The sequence below is a fragment of the Rana temporaria genome, chromosome 9, assembly GCF_905171775.1.
Source record: "Rana temporaria chromosome 9, aRanTem1.1, whole genome shotgun sequence".
NCBI classification, from domain to species: Eukaryota; Metazoa; Chordata; class Amphibia; order Anura; family Ranidae; genus Rana; species Rana temporaria.
In genome coordinates this window covers 29891889-29912033 of record NC_053497.1, presented here as the reverse complement: position 1 = coordinate 29912033, position 20145 = coordinate 29891889, and the positions used below count along the sequence as shown (strand labels likewise).

Below are 20145 nucleotides of genomic sequence, written 5' to 3'. Positions count from 1 at the left end.
AAAATGGGATGGACTAGAAAATAAAAGAATAGAAAATATTAGAGTAAAACAGAACAGAACGCAAAATAAAAGAATAGAAAAAATTAAATAGAAAAAAATGGGATGGACTACAAAATAAAAGAATAGAGCATATTAGAGTAAAACAGAACAAAATAGAACAAAATAGAATAAAATAGAAAGAATATAAACATGTTTTGAAATTCGAATTTAAAATAGAATAAATTTGAATTCAAAATAGAATAAATTTGAATTCTAATATAATAGAAAAGAATAGAATAGGAAAAAAATAGAATGGAAAAGAATAGAAAAGAAGAAAAAATTATTTAATAAAATCGAAGAAAATAGAAAGAATATAACCTTCTTCTGAAATTCAACCACCCTATAGACGATATACGTCTACAAGGCGGTTGCTTAACTCTGGGAGGACATCCATGGACGTCCTCCCAGAATCGCGCTCCCGCGCGCCCTCTGGCGCGCACACGGGAATGTCCATGACCGCCGGGTCCGGCGGATCATGGAGCACGGTAAATCGCCGCTGATAGCGGCGGTTTACCACGTGATCGCTCCGTCCAATGACAGAGCGATCACTTGTAAACAAACCGTAAACTGTAAACAAACCGGCGTCATGTGATGACGCCGGTTCCTCCCTCCCCTCTCTGTACCGAACGGTACAGTGCGAGAGAGGAGAGGGGAGAGAGCGGATGCAGCAGCAGCTGCTGTGGGCTGGATCTGTGACAAATGCAGTCACAGATCCAGCCATCCATCCCTCCCTGTGCAATACTCTGCAATACCCCACAATACTCTGCAATACCCCACAATACTCTGCAATACCCCCCATACTCTGAAATACCCCACAATACCCTGCAACGTCGCCTATGGGGATTTTTAAGTAGCAAAGTTTGGCGCCATTCCACGAGTGTGTGCAATTTTGAAGGGTGACATGTTGGGTATCTATTTACTCGGTGTAACTTCATCTCTCAAACTTTTGCAAAAGAATGAAGAAAAAAGACTAAATTTGCTCAATTTTATAACAGAAACAAATAAAATTTCATTTTTTTTTACAGAATTTTCAGTCATTTTTCTTTTATAGCGCAAAAAAATAAAAAACCCAACGGTGATTAAATACCACCAAAAGAAAGCTCCATTTGTGGGGGAAAAAAGGACAAAAATTTCATTTGGGTACAGTGTTGTATGACTGAGTAATTGTCATTCAAATTGTGAGAGCACCGAAAGCTGAAAATTGGTCTGGTTATTAAGGGGGTTTACGTGCCCAGTGGTCAAGTGGTTAAAGAGAATAAATTCAAATTTGAACAGGAAATAATAGAAAATAAAATAATAGAATAAACTATAGAAAAGAATAGAAAGAATATAACTGTTTGCCGAAATTTGAATTTCCAATAAAATACATTTTAATTTGAATAGAAAATGCTAGAATATAATAGAGAAGAAAATAATAGGACAGAAAATAAATGAATAGAATAAGAAAATAACAATAGATAAGAATGGAATAGAAAGAATATAACCATCTTCCAAAATTCAAATTGAATAAATTTGATTTTGAATGCAATTTGGAAAATTTGAATCGATCCGAATTCGAATAAACAAAACAAATTGAACCAAATGGATTGATGTAAATACGAAAGGAATTTTTTTTTCCATTCTGCACATGCCTAGTAGAATGATGTATACTATGTGGATAACCCCCCCGATCCCTCTGTCCTCAGCCGTGTGCCGCAAGCCTTGCCAGAACGGAGGGACCTGTATTAAGCCCAACATGTGCCGATGTCCCCCTGCCTGGGGGGGGCGGTATTGCCACGTCGGTGAGTAGACTTTCCTTCCTCTGGAACACAATGTCACTTCAGGGCTGCTGTCTGTATGTAGTGATCCAATGTCACCTTTCCGTGTCTCAGATATCGATGAGTGCCGGCGCCCGTCCCGCTATTGCTCTCAGGTATGTGTCAATACTCGGGGAGGCTACCGCTGTGAGTGCAACGCGGGATATGTGCTGCAGGAGGACGGCAAGTCTTGTGTCAGAGATGAATCTCCACCGTCTGTACCGGCACAGCAAGCTGAAGGTAAGCAAAGACTCTGCTTTATTAAAGTGGTTGTGTAGACCCTCCATATACCCAGTGATGTGATCAGCCTCAGGTGATACACAGAGATGAAACATATCCTTCTACATAAGTTGTACCTGTTTATCTGCCGCAGGCCTTGGACAACGGGGTGGGCAGGAGGTATACAAAAACAATAAAGTGGCGCTGGAAAATAATGAATGTAAAATATTATACCAAAGTGAATAGTACAACAATGTGAACCAATAAAAAGTCCATGTATGATGAATCAACAAACAGTGAGTCACTGGAAAAGTGCACCGCTGGTAAATAATCTCCTGTGATGGACGATTGAAAACACCACGGTGAAATGAAAATGAACAACTGTGTGAAAAAGTAACCACCACCGAGAAGGGAGGCTTACCGGAGATATTGAACCCTAATAAACATACGCTTAAAGGGTCAATATAGACTGTATGTAAGTTGGTGGAACCACATCAATCGGATCTGGATACATAAAAGGAACGATGGCTTGAAAGCATCACTGTAAACCAGAGCAGGGGGAATGGCAACGTCTTGAAGGTGTCTCCCAAGAGATCAGACCGTATCCAAGGTACATAAAAGAAAACGAGGTCGCATAGTGTGATACCGTAATATTGATGAAAATTTATTAACGGTTAAAAACACTTACAGTTCTGTTAAAATCAAAGGGCATCAATAGAAGGTTGCGCATGGCAGCAGCAGAGTCCCGACGCGTTTTGCAATAGTGTGCATCCCAAGATGATGCAAACTAATGCGAAACGCTATTCACTTTGGTATAATATTTTACATTCATTATTTTCCAGCGCCACTTTATTGTTTTTGTATATTTCACTGCTTTCTTGTTTCACTAGATTGTTTGTGGCAGCTTTTCACACAGATAGCGCAGATTTATTTTTGTTTTTTTGGGCAGGAGGTATAGCAGCCTTGAGTACTGTGGGGGGGGGGGAGGCATATAGTGTTGGAAATTTTGGGTAAGTGGGTATTGCTTTAACCACTTAAGACCCGGACCAAAATGCAGGTAAAGGACCTGGCCAGTTTTTGCGATTCGGCACTGCGTCGCTTTAACTGACAATTGCGCGGTCGTGCAACGTGGCTCCCAAACAAAATTGGCGTTCTTTTTTTCCCACAAATAGAGCTTTCTTTTGGTGGTATTTGATCACCTCTGCGGTTTTTATTTTTTGCGCTATAAACAAAAATAGAGCGACAATTTTGAAAAAAAATCAATATTTTTTCCTTTTTGCTATAATAAATATCCCCCAAAAATATATAAAAAAACGTTTTTTTTTTCTCAGTTTAGGCCGATACGTATTCTTCTACATATTTTTGGTAAAAAAAAATCGCAATAAGCGTTTATCAATTGGTTTTCGCAAAATTTATAGTGTTTTTTTCAAAATAGGGAATAGTTTTATTGCATTTTATTAAAAAATATTTTTTTACTACTAATTGCGGCGATCAGCAATTTTTTTCGTGACCGCGACATTATGGCGGACACTTCGGACAATTTTGACACATTTTTGGGACCATTGTCATTTTCACAGCAAAAAATGCTATACAAATGCATTGTTTACTGTGAAAATTACAATTGCAGTTTGGGAGTTAACCACTAGGGGGCGCTGAAGGGGTTAAGTGTGACCTCATATGTGTTTCTAACTGTAGGGGGCGGGGCTGGACGTGTGACATCATTGATCGTGTTTCCCTATATCCCTATGATGTCACAGAATCTCTAATTAGCACTATAATGAAAACGGAAAAGGTTTTATTTCACAATATGATTGCATGCTGATGGGGGCGGGGACAGGAAAGGCAAAATACAAGCAAATTCAACTTCAGCTATAAAACCTGGAGTGAGGTGACGGGTTCAGCTGTAAATAGAAGTCAGTTTTCTTCACATCCTGTCTGCAGAGGAAACATTCCCAGTGTACGGTGTGCTGGGGGGGCTGGGGGGGTGGCACGGGTCCAAGGGCTGACTCAGCAAGGAAACCGCCATAAAATGACTCCATCATTACAGATCTCTGCTCCCAGCTAATTAAAAGGCAGGAAATGACTTCAAGAGAAGGAGTTGCTAAAATCTCCGAATATACGCGATAAACACGGCGCCCTTCTATACACACGTACCTGGCAGGGACACAAAACAATGTCCTTCTTCTCAGAAACAACTCACACACATCCACTACTGAATAGACATTTTTTATTAAATTGCTTCTTACTGTGGTTTTCTGCCTCATGGTAACGCCCTCTGTAAGCTCCCGAACCTCTCCTTTTCCCTTTCTACCTGCAGTGTTGCCAACAGTCCGTATTTTTACGGACAGTTCGTAGAAACTGGCACTTTTTCCCCCCCGTTCGTAAATGTCTGTGGTTGCGGGAATGTGCCAGTCAAAATAGTCGAGATCGGTTTGGCTTGGAACTGCACATGGAGATTGGAGGCAGGGGGTGATGGTGGCTGCGGTGGCACCGCAGAGGGGGGGTGGAGGCAGGGGGCAATGGAGGCAGGGGGAGATTGAAGGCAGGGGGTGTTAGTGGCACCGCAGAGGGGGATGGTGACACCGCAGAGGGTGGGGGATGGAGAAAGGGATTGTTGGTGGCGCCGCAGAGGGGGCTGTAGGCATGAGGTGATTGGAGGCAGGGGGTCTGGGGAAAATTGGAGGCAGGGGGAGATTGTGGCACCGCAAAGGGGGGTGAAGGCAGGGGGTGTTGGTGGCAGAGGGGGGTGAAGGCAGGGGGTGTTGGTGGCAGAGGAGGTTGAAGGCAGGGGGTGTTGGTGGCAGAGGTGGTTGAAGGCAGGGGGTGTTGGTGGCAGAGGGGGGTGAAGGCAGGGGGTGTTGGTGGCAGAGGTGGGTAGAGGCAGGGGGTGTTGGTGGAAGAGGGGGGTGAAGGCAGGGGGTGTTGGTGGCAGAGGTGGGTGAAGGCAGGGGGTGTTGGTGGCAGAGGGGGGTGAAGGCAGGGGGTGTTGGTGGCAGAGGTGGGTAGAGGCAGGGGGTGTTGGTGGAAGAGGGGGGTGAAGGCAGGGGGTGTTGGTGGCAGAGGTGGGTGAAGGCAGGGGGTGTTGGTGGAAGAGGGGGATGGAGGCAGGGGGTGTTGGTGGCAGAAGTGGATGGAGGCAGGGGGTGTTGGTGGCAGAAGTGGGTGGAGGCAGGGGGTGTTGGTGGCAGAAGTGGATGAAGGCAGGGGGTGTTGGTGGCAGAAGTGGATGGAGGCAGGGGGTGTTGGTGGCAGAAGTGGGTGGAGGCAGGGGGTGTTGGTGGCAGAAGTGGGTGGAGGCAGGGGGTGTTGGTGGCAGAAGTGGGTGGAGGCAGGGGGTGTTGGTGGCAGAAGTGGGTGGAGGCAGGGGGTGTTGGTGGCAGAAGTGGGTGGAGGCAGGGGGTGATGTGACTAAATAATTTCCACTAATTATATCGACAATAACAAAAATATGTTTTTTTCCTTAATATCTACCTTAAATCACATTGCTATTTGCCCAGCATACTTGTTTGTAGCCTAAATACTGAAATTTGCACCTAAAAATGTAATTTAGTAACTTTTGTGAAATGCCAGTAAAAACGTGGCTGCGCCAGTAAATTTCAATCTGGTAGGTTGACAACACTGTCTTCCCTTTGGAATGAGCAGTGCATGTTCATGGCTCCCAACTGTCCCTGATTTCGAGGGACTGTCCCTGATTTGGAGCAATCTCCCTTATTCCTCCTCATTTGTCTCTCATTTTGGTCTGATCTATACAGATGTATATAAAATGCACTATTTATCTATCAAAAAGTGTTTCCCAGTGCTAAACCTTTCATCTGATTTCTAAATTGCTGCATTTGTAAATTCTAGAAGCCAATATAAAGGAATAGTAGTGGTAAAAAAAGCACTTGTGGGTTGAACCAATCTTTTGTACAATTCTCCTTTAAGGGGGCGTGGCAAGGGGTGTGTCCCATGCCTTCATACTTTTGCTGATAGGTGTCCCTCATTCCCATCTCAGAAAGTTGGGAGGTATGCATGTTAGTTGCAGTCATGTACTCTGCTCTATGCACACTACAAATCCCATAGTCCATCTCAGGAGCAGGAGAGGGTGGCTACATACAGTGGAAAATGAAGGTAGCCACCCTCTAACAGGAAGTCACATCACAGAACCTAAACTAAGGAATTTGTAGGAGGCCGAGAACAGAAGGGAATCTTCTTAGTTAAAGCATTATTATTAAACCCAAAACCAAAAATGTACTATATTGCAGCTTATCGATCATTAGATGTGGCGGCCGCATTCGTTTTTTCTTTCTTTCTTTCTTTCGCTTTTTCACCCGGTGATCTGGCCAGTTACACACCTCCTGTATTAGTGAGACACTACAGTGCCTTGAAAAAGTATTCATACCCCTTGACATGTCCCACATTTTGTCATGTTACAACCAGAAACGTACATGTATTTTATTGGGATTTTATGTGAGAGACCAACACAAAGTGGCACATGTAACGGTCAGGGGTTAACACCGTTTACGATTTCCCATTCCACTAACCCACGACAGCTTATCCGACACTCCAACAATCCAACAGACACGATCCATTAGAATTCCCAGAAGGACGAGACACACACAGCTCTGTCTCTGGTTCAAAAACGAATGAATGCTTTAATGGTAACTCAGCCTTGTTATATACAGTTACAAGCATGCTACAGTAATCACAGGGACAATGAAACTCTCCACCCAAAACATCACACAATGGGTGCTTAACGAGTTCCCCCTCAATCCACATTCTTTTAGATAAGGACATTCAGGTGAGTTATTTACTACTCATTACCCAGACGGTCTGGCTCTGCGACAAGTTATCCTCACCTGTTACACAAAACACATTCCTTTACTAAACATAATTGACATGCTAATTCCCTCTACCCCTGAAAGGTCAGACTTTCTGGCACCGAATCTAGAGGAGTTAATTACTACAGCTGACAAGTCACATTCCGCATCTATTATCAATAGTATCTTCACACAAAACAGTGTCATTAGCGTACACAATGAAATATCTTAGGAGCAGACTAAATTAACACCTCAACAGTCTATGGGGCAGATCCACGTAGATCGGCGCTTCTCTCCGCGTAGCGTATCTAAGAAGATTCTTGCCAGCCAGCTGCTGCTCTGACGTCACGCCCCCAAACCGCGCCCTCCAAGGATCCTCCCACGTGCACACCAGAGCTTCACAGCTGGACACCGTGGGCGCGCGTCAGTTTTTTTTTTTAAGCGAAGTTTCCGCTCGCAGTCATACATAACACGAGGCAAGTGCTGAGGCGGTGGATCCGCTAGTAGAGAGGAGGAGGCTCTGATGGCAGCTGCGGCAGGCACAGGGAATCCCCGCGGCTGGCTTGGTGTCTCCGGGGTTGGAGAGAGCTATATGCTGCACAATACTGTGCGTAGCCTGCGAGCCCGCACCTCTCACTATACACTCTAATAAACTTCTCTGCTTTCCGGATTACACTGCTGCCCAATGACGACGACTCTCTCATCAGGGATACGTTATTGAGGTATGTCTGCTGGCAGGACAGGTGAGGGCTAAGGGGGATCCAACCAGAGTGGATGTTTATATAAGGGGGGGGGGCGGAAAAAAAATTCTGCCCCGGGCGCCCATAACTCTGGTTACGCCACTGGGCGATACGTCCCCATCTGTCCATGGCGGATCGGATCGGGTGAAAAAAAAAACACAAACAAAAAAAAAAACCGAATGCAGCCATCAGATCTAAGAATTGGTAAGCTGCAATATAATAAATGTTTGCTTTTGAGTTTAATATCGCTTCAACTGGTTGCCGACCAGCCGCCGTCGTTTTACGGCGGCAGGTCGTCTCCCCTGCGCAAGAGCACGTAGCTATACGTCGACTCTCGCGCAGGCCACTAGGGGCGCGAGGAACTTCCACTTATCCGGTTCCTCCCCCCCTCCGGTGTCACATTTGACACCTTTCAGGGGGGGGAGCAGATATCTGTCTAATACCAGTATTTACTCCCACTTCCGGCAATCTACGCCATGCCTGGCCCCTAAACCCCCCCCCCTCCGCTGTCTTCTGGGAGACACACATGTCCCAGGAGACAGCAGGGACCACTCAGAATGCGCAGCGCGACTTGCGCATGCACAGTAGGGAACCAGTCTGTGAAGGCTTCACTTCCTTATTCCCTTACTGAAGAAGGCGTCGCCTCCATCTGGAGCCAAGGGATTGAGGGATTGGTCGGCTTCAGGTGAGGACATCGCAGGCGCCATGGACAGGTAAGTGTCCTTATTTAAAAAGTCAGCAGCTGCCGTATTTGTAGCTGCTAACTTTTAATTCATTTTTTTCAGGGGGAACTCCGCTTTAAGCTTTGAAACGGTGCCTGCGCCACTTTGATGCAACTTTGCTCCAGAGAATGTAAAGTCGGATCAAAGTCACATCAAAAGTTGCATCAAAGGTGCGCTAATTCATATGAATGGAGCCTTAAACATCATTCATGCAGCTGTACAGTGTGGAGATCCTGCGTAGGGACATTCCCAGCACCCGTTGCTGCCCCCTACAGGTGCCCATTGAGATGCATTAGAGGAGGCGGCAATACGTGGGAATGCTCCGGGGGTTGTGTAAAGCACCCGCATGAGCACTGACATTTGCTCTGAACGCCTTTGAAGCACGCGTCAATGCACAGGTGCTTTACACGGCCTGGAGCACTACCATGTATAACGCATCTCAAAGGATGCCTATAGGGGGCAGTAGCTGGTGCTGGGAATGTCATTACGCAGGATCTGCACACTATACAGCCGTGGTGAGCATCAAGCCTTCTACTTTATTCTTATACAAATATGATGGTTAAAACACAAATTGATTTGTTAAATATAAAATGTAATTTCTCCTAGATGCTTCTCACAGACTGTCTAATGAGGTCCATGACCTGCGCGGCCTTGTGACATCCCTGGAGCAGGTGAGTCCGGCATGTTCAGGTGAAGTAGTATGGTCCAAAATACCATGCAGATTTATCGCATAATTCTCAGGTCTCTCATGGAGTCTTAAAGGGGCTGTAAAGGTTTGTTTTTTATTTTCTAAATAGGTTCCTTTAACCACTTAAGGACCGCCTAACGCCGATATACGTCGGCAGAATGGCACGGCTGGGCACAATCACGTACCTGTACGTGATTGTATAATGCCCAGCCATGGGTCGCGGGCGCGCACCCGCGACCCGGTCCGAAGCTCCGCGGGACTCGCGGACCCGATCGCTGATGGAGTCCCGCGATCGGTCCCCGGAGCTGAAGAATGGGGAGAGCTGTGTGTAAACACAGCTTCCTCGTTCTTCACTGTGGCGCCGTGATCGATTGTGTGTTCCCTTACATAGGGAGTCACAATCGATGACGTCACACCTACAGCCACACCCCCCTACAGTTGTAAACACACTTCAGGGAACACACTGCAATTGTCATTTTCACAGTAAACAATGCATTTTAAATGCATTTTTTGCTGTGAAAATTACAATGGTCCCAAAAAAAATTCTAAATTGTCCGAAGTGTCCGCCATAATGTCGCAGTCACGAAAAAAATCGCTGATCGCCGCTATTAGTAGTAAAAAATTTAAATAAAAAAAAATGCAATAAAACTATCCCCCATTTTGTAAACGCTATAAATTTTGCGCAAACCAATCAATAAACGATTTATTTTACCAAAAATAGGTAGAAGAATACGTATCGGCCTAAACTGAGGAAAGAAATCGTTTTTTTATATATTTTTGGGGATATTTATTACAGCAACAAGTAAAAAATATTGATTTCTTTTCAAAATTGTCGCTCTATTTTTGTTTATAGCGCAAAAAATAAAAACCGCAGAGGTGATCAAATACCACCAAAAGAAAGCTCTATTTGTGGGAAAAAATGGACGCCAATTTTGTTTGGGAGCCACGTCGCACGACCGCGCAATTGTCGGTTAAAACGACGCAGTGCCGAATCGCAAAAAGGGGCCTGGTCCTTTAAATGCATTTTGGTCCGGGTCTAGAGTGGTTAAGCTAGTGCATTGTTGGTTCACTTACCTTTTCCTTCGGTTTCCCTTCTAAATGTTTTTTCTTGTGTTTGAATTTCTCACTTCCTGCTCCACCTCAGTAAGCTTGCCCCCATCATCCGAGCTGTCCTCGCTTGGGACTACATCCCTGTGTTCACAGCGTCTCCCCGTTAATTCCGAAATTTCAAGATTTCTGAATTTTTCAATTTCCGAATTTTCAAACTTTCGAATTTTCGAATTTCCGAATTCCAAATTTCCGATTTGGAAAATCGGAATTTCGGAAATTTGAAAATTGGAAATTTCGAAAATTTGAGATTTGAAAATTCGAAATCTAAAATGCGAAAATTAGAAATTCGAAATTAGAAAATTAGAAATTTGGAAAGTTGAATTTCTGAATTTTCGAATTTCTGAATTCCGAATTTTCTGAATTTCCGAAATTCAGAAATTTGGAATTCCGAATTCCGAATTTTCGAATTCTGAATTTTCAAGTTTTCGAAAAAAGCAAAAAAACAAATGAAATGAAAAAGAAAAAAAAATATTTTGGCAGTGCACATGATTTGTAAAATGAAGGCATGCAATTTAAAAATTAAAAAGTATTTTTTTTTTCCAATAAATTCTGCAAATGTTCTTTAAATGCAGCATTAAAAAAAAAAAAAAAAAAAATGGTCAATTGGTTAAAGAAAAAAAAAGGAGAAAAATAAAAGCCAAGAAGAGAAAGGGAGGAAAGAGTTATTTAGGGATAATTCCAATTAACGATTGGATTATGAGGGGTTGACTAGGAACATTTTTTTTTTAAAAGAAAACTTGTGTTTCTTTTTTTTTTTTTCTTGTAAGAGGCTTTAACCCCTTCCATACAGGGCATTTTCACCCCCTTCCTGCCCAGACCAATTTCTAGTTTTCAGCCCTGTTGCATTTTGAATGACAATTGCGCGGTCATGCAACACTGTACCCAAATTAAATCTTTATGTTTTTTCCCACACAAATAGAGCTTTCGTTTGGTGGTATTTGATCATCTCTGCGGTTTTTATTTTTTTGCGCCATAAGCAAAAGAAGAGCGTCAATTTTGAAAAAAAAAATCGATATTTTTTACTTTTTGATTTAATAAATATCACAATTTAAATAAAAAATTGTTCCTCAGTTTAGACCGATACATATTCTTCTACATATTTTTGGTAAAAAAAATAAGCGTATATTGATTGGTTTGCGCAAAAGTTATAGCGTCTACAAAATAGAGGATATATATATATATTTTTTTTTTTACTAGTAATGGCGGCGATCTGCGATTTTTATTGTGACTGTGACATTGCGGCGGACATATCGGACACTTTTGACACCTTTTTGGGACCATTCACATTTATACAGCGATTAGTGCTATAAAACTGCACTGATTACTGTGTAAATGTGACTGGCAGGAAAGGGGTTAACACTAGGGGGCACTGAAGGGGTTAATATGTTCCCTAGGGAGTGATTCTAACTGTAGGGGGAGGGGACTCACAAGGGGAGGAGACCGATGTGTGTTCCTCTGTACTGGGAACACACATCGGTCTCCTCGCCTGACAGTAGGGTGACCACGTGTCCCGGATTGCTCGGGACAGTCCCGCATTTTGCAGGTCTAGCTCAGGTCCCGGGCACCTTCATTCCAGGACAATACAGTGTCCTGGAATGAAGCTGACACAGCCACCCAAAAAAGGCCACCACATAGCTGCTTTACTCACTGACAGCACTTGTCTTGGCCGGGAATGTCTGGAGAGGCACAATCCCCACCCCCTTTTTGTGATTGGAGAAATCATAAATCCCACCTCTTGTGTCTAATCACAGCAGGGCAGTGTAAAGCCAGCATTGGAACAAGGTAAAACGGGTCTTGGCCAGTCAGGACACGTGCTGTCAGTGAGTAAAGTGGCGATGCGGCTGCCTTTTTTTGGGAGCGTGATCAGTGCTTCTGGGTAGAGCGCACACCCGCTGTGCTTCATTACAGCACAAGCTGATTTTTGGGAAGGGGGTCCCTGAATGGCCGTTTGGAAATGTGGTCACCCTACCTGACAGGACATGGACCTGTGTGTTTACACTCACAGATCCACACTCCTGCCATTATTGCGGGTGCCCGGCGGCCATCGCGGCCGCTGGGCACGCGCACCGGGTCACAAACGGTGCCATGGGCGTGTGCGCTCCCCCTAGATGGCTGGGAGGAAAGGACGTCTATTGACATCCACCCGCAGGCAAGGAGGGTTGCTGCCGGCGTCATATTACATAGTCATATTACTATGGCCCAGTAAGGAAGGGGTCAACTGCTCTGATCTCTGCATAAGTAAATTGAGTGTAAATATAAAGATACATCATAGTTTACAATGAACGTGGTTTGGAAGCTCCATCTTACCCAGCAGGAGCAGTCTTATCTGCAGAGCAGAGCAAGTCCCGGCTGTCAAGATGACAGCCAGGTTTCAACAGTGGCTGCACAACCGCTGCAGGAAACATATATCAGGATGAACAAGGTGGAACACGATCACGAACAACCCCCATTGGAATTGGTCAACGTTTTTTTGAAATGTTACAGAGCACCAATGTTTTATACCAAACTTATATCCGGCATAAAACTGCTCCGATAGGTGGATAATATACAGTATATAACATGGGATCATAGATGGTGGTTGTATTACATTCCTCTCTTCTTTCTACAGAAGCTGGACAGCACCCTCTCAGCTCTGCAGCGGCTCATCCCCATCAAACTCTCGGAGATCCGCCAGGAACAGGTGCAGGAATTCTGGGAGCGGATTCGCAGTTTGGACCGAGTGGATTTTTTAAGTGATCAGCTGATGTACATGGAAGAAAAGATGGGGGAGTGTAAGTCATAGAAGGGGTTATTCTCTGCAATGGGGGTCTCCTTGTTCCACCAGTCCTCTATCTGGGCAGTATTTCAGCTCTGTCGGCTTTTATGCATCAGAAAATACAATTTAAATAGTATTATCTTTTAAGTAGGCTGAATCTGTAAAAGTTTAAGTTGGAAGTCCATGCTAACTAAAATCTCTGGGCCAGATTCACAGACAAATACGCTGCGCAGCAGCGGCGTAACGTATCCCATTTGCGTTACACCGCCGCAGGTTTACAGCGTAAGTGCCTGATTCACAAAGCACTTACATGTAAACTTGCGGCGGCGTAGCATAAATCCGCTCGGCGCAAGCCCGCCTAATTCAAATGGGGCGGGCACCATTTAAATTAGGCGCGTTCCCGCGCCGAACGTACTGCGCATGCTCCGTCCGTCAAATTACCCGGCGTGCATTGCGCTAAATGACGTCGCAAGGACGTCATTGGTTTCGACGTTAACGTAAATGGCGTCCAGCGCCATTCACGGACGACTTACGCAAACGACGTGAAATTTAAAATTTTGACGCGGGAACGACGGCCATACTTAACATGGGTTACACCACCTAGAGGGCACACTTAGTTTTACGCCACGCATCTCTACGGAAACTATGTCAATTTAGATCGACGGGCAAAGCGGACGTTCGTGAATCGCCGTAACTAGTCATTTGCATATTCTACGCCGACCGCAATGGAATCGCCACCTAGCGGCCGGCCTAGAATTGCAGTCTAAGATCCGACAGTGTAACACAATTACACCTGTCGGATCTTAGGGATATCTATGCGTAACTGATTCTATAAATCAGCCGCATAGATACGACGGGCGGATCACAAACATACGACGGCGTATCAGGAGATACGCCGTCGTATCTCTTTTGTGAATCTGGCCCTCTGCATCTATGGCCACCAACATTCTAATGCCGCGTAAAGATGATCGGACATCCCGGGGGGTGGACTCAGGGCTGTTTTAATGAGAGGGCACACCTGGGCACTGCCCAGGGGCCCCAGCTGCGTGGAGAGGCCCCTGCACTTTGCCCAAAGCAGCTGGTCCTTGAGCCCACGCTGCCCTGAAATTGGGAGCCCCATGATAGCACTGAGAGTGATAGATACACAAGGGAGACAGTCTGCCTTCTACCTACTTGATGTCTGTTTACCTGCACTGTCATCATTCTAGGGGCCCCGGCTGGCCCCCCTCCCATTTTTTGGTGCATTACACCTGTAAGCCCCCCCCCCCCCAGGGCCCCTTACAGGCCCAGCCAGCCCCAGAGCATTACTTTGCCCAGGGGCCCAAGATGCTATTAAGATGGCCCTGGGTGGACTTACTGAGATGGGAAAGAGGGGCACCATGTAGTACAAAGTAGGTAAGCAAAGGCCACACCAATACCATGTCCCCAATTACGTGGACCATGAGGAATTAATATGCAAAAGATGGTTGGTTGAAAATATAAAACATTTATACCAGCTTTTCATATTAACAACTGCAATAATTTAGAGCAGGGGTCTCCAAACTTTCTAAACAAAGGAAAGGGCCAGTTTACTGGCCTTCAGACTTTAGAGGGGCCGTACTGTGGTCCATGGAGGTAGAAAATGTCTCAACTTCAGTGGGAGTAAACAATGCCCCATCTTCCGTGTCATGGGGAGGAATTATACCCCTTTGTTGGTGTCAGTAAGGGGGGGGGATTATGCCCCATCGTTGGTGTCAGTGGGAGGAATGGTGTCCCATCATTGGTGTCATTGGGAGGAACTGTTCCCCATCGCTGGTGTCATGGGGAGGAATTATACCCCTTCATTGGTGTTAGTGGGGGGGGAGGAATTAATTATACCCCCTCATTGGTGTTAGTGGGGGGGGGGGAATTATGCCCCAATGTTTGTGTCAGAAGATGAAATATTACCCCAAGGGTCAGATAAAAGCAAGGAAAGGGCCACATCTTGCCCCCAGGCCACAGTTTGGAGACCACTGATTTAGACCCCATTCACACCTGAGCATTTTGTAGCTTGAAGCTTGCTCAGGCAAAAACGCCACAAAAATCACAGCAAAATCGTGGTAAAATTGCGTGACTTTCTGCCTAAAAACGCTATGCTCAGGTGTGAATGGGGCCTTAGAGGTTGGGTTTATTTACTTACTTTTGCGGCAAAAACGCCACAAAAAAGGTTGGGTTTATTTACTTACTTTTGCAGGAAAAAACGCCACAAAAATCACAGCAAAATCACTGTAAAATTGCGCGACTTTCTGCCTAAAAACGCTATGCTCAGGTGTGAATGGGGCCTTAGAGGTTGGGTTTATTTACTTACTTTTGATAAATAGTACATTTAAAAAAAAAAGGTCTATACATCTGGTCAAAAATGAGGGACAACTAAGGCCCTGTACACACCGTTTCCAGCGGATAAATCCTCTGGCGGATTTGGATCTGATGGCTTTACACACCATCAGATCGAAATCCGCGCGGAATACATCCGCGGTGACGCGTCGCGGCGACGTGCGCGACGCTGGAATGTAAATACTTCCACGCATGCGTCGAATCATTACGACGCATGCGAGGGAGGGGAGCGGACGGACTGATCCGGTGAGTCTGTACAAACGACCGGATCAGTCCGCTGGACTGGATTCCAGCGGATAGATTTTGTAGCATGCTACAAAATTTTTATCCTCTGGAAATCCGTCGGCTGGATTTTTATCCGCCGGGAAATGTCCGCTCGGACGTACAGACGACCGGATCTATCTGCTGGAACTGATCCGCGGATCAATCCCAGCGGATAGATCCGGTCGTCTGTACGAGGCCTAAGATGGAAAGAGGGACTTGGTCTAAAAAGAGGGACTGTTTGGAGCTATGCGGACATACCAATTGTGCATACTTTGAAGCTACATATGTGCCCTCTGGGATTTCATGGACCAGTTATACGAAATATTGGTTGAGGTTGTGGGTGCTGGGATCCCGCTCCCCGACCACATGGGCACTTCTCCTTTTTAGGGCAGTTGAGAAGTAAGGGGAAACCGGAAAGATACCGTAACCAAGTGATGCCAGGCAGCGAGCACTAGGAATCTGTGGCGTGATTTTGGCAAACTAATTTTTGCTCATTGAGTGATTGGCACAGGGACCACTTTTCCAGCACCAACCTAGGCCTCTTAGGATATACCTGACTAATCTTGAGTACCAAATGGAAGCCATTATTCTATAATATGCTGTATATATAGTATACCCAACTAATATGTATTGATTGTATCCATTTGGTACCCAAGATTAACAAATACAGATGGTGCAGCGCTCAAATAAAATAATAAAAAATGAATAGAAAGTCCATAAAATCGCAGTACACCTCCAGTGAGGGCCAATGTAGACAGACAGATGACTGTGTAGATAACTTCACACGTGCTAGACACACATCCACCACCACATGAAATGGCCTCTCACCTCACCACCTGGACCCTTTGATTATGGAGGGTCAAATGTGCTTTATGTGTAAATATCAGCAAATCCAGCAGTAGTAGAGACGTCACAGAGAAACCGATAGGTCATCCCAGGTCATGTAATAAACAAATGCCAAAACATAGTGCTCTCCGTTTTTATAAACGATTTAATCGTAATAAAAGAGAAAAAAACACTCACAATGAAGGCACCACGATCGGTGCCGATGTATACAGCGTGTATATTGAGCAAAGTGATAGCCGCGGGTGACGTCACGACGCTCCTTCCGTACGCGTTACGTCCTCTATGGGCGGGGACTTCTTCAGCGGTGACGGAGGCGTGGGTAAGTCTGGTATATCCTAAGAGGCCTAGGTTGGTGCTGGAAAAGTGGCCCCTGTGCCAATTTGTATTGATTGTTACTCCATCTTGTCTTCCACCTCTCCACCTTCTTATGCCTTGTACACACGATCGGAATTTCCGATGGAAAAAGTCCAACGGAATTCTTATATCGAATATTCCGACCGTGTGTGTGCCCCATCAGACTTTTTTCCGTCGGAATTTAGAAAGAGAACATGTTTTCTTTTTTTCCTGACGGAAAAAAATTCTATCAGAAATTCCATTCGTCTGTAGGGAAATCCGACGGAGAAAAAAACACGCATGCTCAGACTTAAGTCAACGAATGCTCGGAAGCATTGAACTTCATTTTTCTCGGCTCGTCGTAGTGTTGTACGTCACCGCGTTCTTGATGGTCGAAATTTGGTGTGACAGTGTGTATGCAACACAGCTTGAACGGAATTCTGTCTGAAAAATCCGTCAGAGTTTATCCTGACGGAAAATCTGATTGTGTGTACAAGGCATAAGGGCTCTTTCACACGGAGCGGACCGTTTCTGGGTCCGCTCCGTGTGTCCGCCAAAGCTCAGCGGGGATCCCCGCTGAGCTGTCGGCGGACTTGTAATGAACGGACGAACGGTCCGCTGGTGTGAAAGGACCCTAACTCTCTCTCTCCTCCTCTATGCATACTTACTAAGACACCGTCATCCCCGCCCATGGCTCACACTTGACATGCCCACTTCCCGGATGGTCATTCCCATATTACACCTACTTTCAGATGTGGTTCTCCCCAAAAATGCATGAACCACCAACTCTTAGGCCTTGTACACACAATAGGTTAACCAGAGGACAACGGTCTGAAGGACCGTTTTCATTGGTCAAAACCGATCGGGTGTGGGCCCCATAGGTTGTTTAACCATAGGTTAAAAAAAAGCCAACTTGCTTTAAAATTAACCTATGGATTCCTAACCGATAGGTCAAAACCGATCGTTAGTAGGCACGACCATCGGTTAAAAATCCACGCATGCTCAGAATCAAGTCGACGCATGCTTGGAAGCATTGAACTTTGTTTTTTTCAGGACGTCGTTGTGCTTTACGTCACCGCGTTCTGACACGATCGTTTATTTAACCTATGGTGTGTAGGCGTGACGGACCATCAGTCAGCTTCATCGGTTGACCTATGACAACGGTCCTTCAGACCGTTGTCCTCTGGTTAACCTATCGTGTGCACGAGGCTTTAGCCACATTTCCCTAGTTAATACCCTTTTTTTGAATCACTGCACATATTCATCAACTCAAATAGGGTAATGCTGTGATCTCTGGACACAGCCCAGGACACAGCTTCATCTGGACACGGGTCTTATGCCGCGTACACACGATCGGAAATTCCGACAAAAAAAACGTGGATTTTTTTCCGACTGAATTTTGGCTCAAACTTGTGTTGCATACACACGGTCACACAAATGTTGTCGGAAATTCCGAACGTCAAGAACGCGGTGATGTACAACACGTACGACGAGCCAAGACAATTAAGTTCAATAGGCAGTGCAGCTCTTCTGCTTGATTCAAAACATGCATGTTTTTTTGTGAGTCGAAATTGCGTACAGACGAGCAGATTTTCCGACAAGAACTTTTCCCATCGGAAAATTTGAAAACCAGCTCTCAAAATTCCGACAGAAAAAGTCCGATGGGCCCTACACACGGTCAGAATTTCCGACCAAAGGCTCACATCGAACTTTTCTTGTCAGAAATTTCCGATCGTTTGCATAAGACTGACTTTCTGAACCTTTTCAGCACAAAGGAAGCCTTGAAATAACTTTTTGGTCTCAGGAAAGCCTTGCTAACCATTACTATATCTACAACTCATGACACATTAGTGTGATGGTCAGTGGGGAGAATGCTCCTTAAGCCCTGTACACACGGGCGAACCTTTTGTCCGGCCAAAATCACATCGGAATTCCGACGGAATTCCATCGGAGTAAAATAAATCATGTTCTCTATCTAAACTCTGACGGAATTCCTTAGAATTTCCGATGGAAAAAATCAGATGGGGCATACACATGGTTGGAATTTCCGATGGAAAAAGTCCCTCTGTCTTTTTCCATTGGAAATTCCGATCGTGTGTACAAGGCATAACCCTTGTGTTCATTGGGAAGAATTACCCCCTTACAGATAGGTTCCCACTGACACCATTGATCTTTTTAACTATCTGAGAAGCAGAAATTGCTCAAGGAACCCCTAGCACCCTCTGGAGGAACCCTGGTTAAGAAACCCTGGTCTAGGATGTGGGACTTTTCCGCCAAATCTGGCACGGTTGGCATCTTTGCCTATATTGTCTGTTTGGTGTGTACCATATGACATTGCTACATAAGTAATCTGTTGTCCTTTTCTCATTGCAGGTTCCTGTCGCAGTAATGAGATAGAGATGCCCGTAGATCTGAAACGCTAATATCACAGAGCTCCTCAATTTATTTATATTCCCCTTGGACCAATTTATTTATGTCCCCGTCTACTATTTATAACCCTGTTATTCCTTTTTTTGTCACGTTACAGTAATCAATAAAAAAAAACTATTTCTGTATAATTCCCAGGAGTGTTTCTTAATTTTTTTCTTACACAAGAGTCATTTCCCTAATGGAGGACTTACAATACCGACACCAATGCACATAAAGTTGCAAGAAAAAGTATGTGAACCCTTTTGGAAGGATATGGATTTCTGCACAATTTGGTCATAAAATGTGATCTGATCTTCATCACAACAATAGACAATCACAGTCTGCTTAAACTAATAACACACAAAGAATTAAATGTTACCATGTTTTTATTGAACACACCATGTAAATATTCACAGTGCAGGTGGAAAACGTATGTGAACCCTTGGATTCAATAACTGGTTGAACCTCCTTTGGCAGCAATAACTTCAACCAAACGTTTCCTGTAGTTGCAGATCAGACGTGCACAACAGTCAGGAGTGATTCTTGACCATTCCTCTTTACAGAACTGTTTCAGTTCAGCAATTCTTGGGATGTCTGGTGTGAATCGCTTTCTTGAGGTCATGCCACAGCATCTCAATCGGGTTGAGGTCAGGACTTTCCGAAAGAAGCCGAACGTTGCTGCCCATGCGCCGTATTGAGCCGACTCTATACGGCGCCTGCGCAATGACGTTCGGCTTCTGTCGGAAAGTCGTGACGTCAAGTATGCGTCGGTCGGAGGAACGTCAATCAACTAGGAACGCCCAGCCCCACAAGAATCATACCCGGAAGCCGAGGGATGAAACGGCGATATCGAGGTATGTACGAAAAAAAAAAAAAAAAGCCAGCCTACCCGCAGTGTAAGCAGTCTTCCGAATGTATTGTTAGACATTTTTTTTAGGGGGAACCTCCACTTTAAGTTCTCCTGCAAAATGTCTTGATAAACTTGTGAATTAGTTTTTCCTTCGATGATGGCAATCTGTTCAGGCCCTGATGCAGCAAAGCAGCCCCAAACCATGATGCCCCCACCACCATAC

General features: G+C 44.9%; 1 protein-coding gene across 2 annotated transcripts in view; it reads left to right on the top strand.

The window, feature by feature from the left end:
* The window catches only part of EGFL8 (EGF like domain multiple 8), a 39762-nt gene extending 20541 nt beyond the window's left edge, over nt 1-19221 (top strand). For both annotated transcript variants that reach the window (XM_040323046.1, XM_040323045.1), the window contains exons 5-9: nt 1725-1820; nt 1911-2075; nt 8922-8986; nt 12722-12884; nt 19037-19221. In XM_040323046.1, coding sequence (XP_040178980.1) covers nt 1725-1820; nt 1911-2075; nt 8922-8986; nt 12722-12884; nt 19037-19086 — 539 coding nt within the window. In that variant the 3' untranslated portion in view covers nt 19087-19221. The remainder of the gene's footprint in view (nt 1-1724; nt 1821-1910; nt 2076-8921; nt 8987-12721; nt 12885-19036) is intronic.
* The last annotated feature ends 924 nt before the right edge of the window (nt 19222-20145 follow it).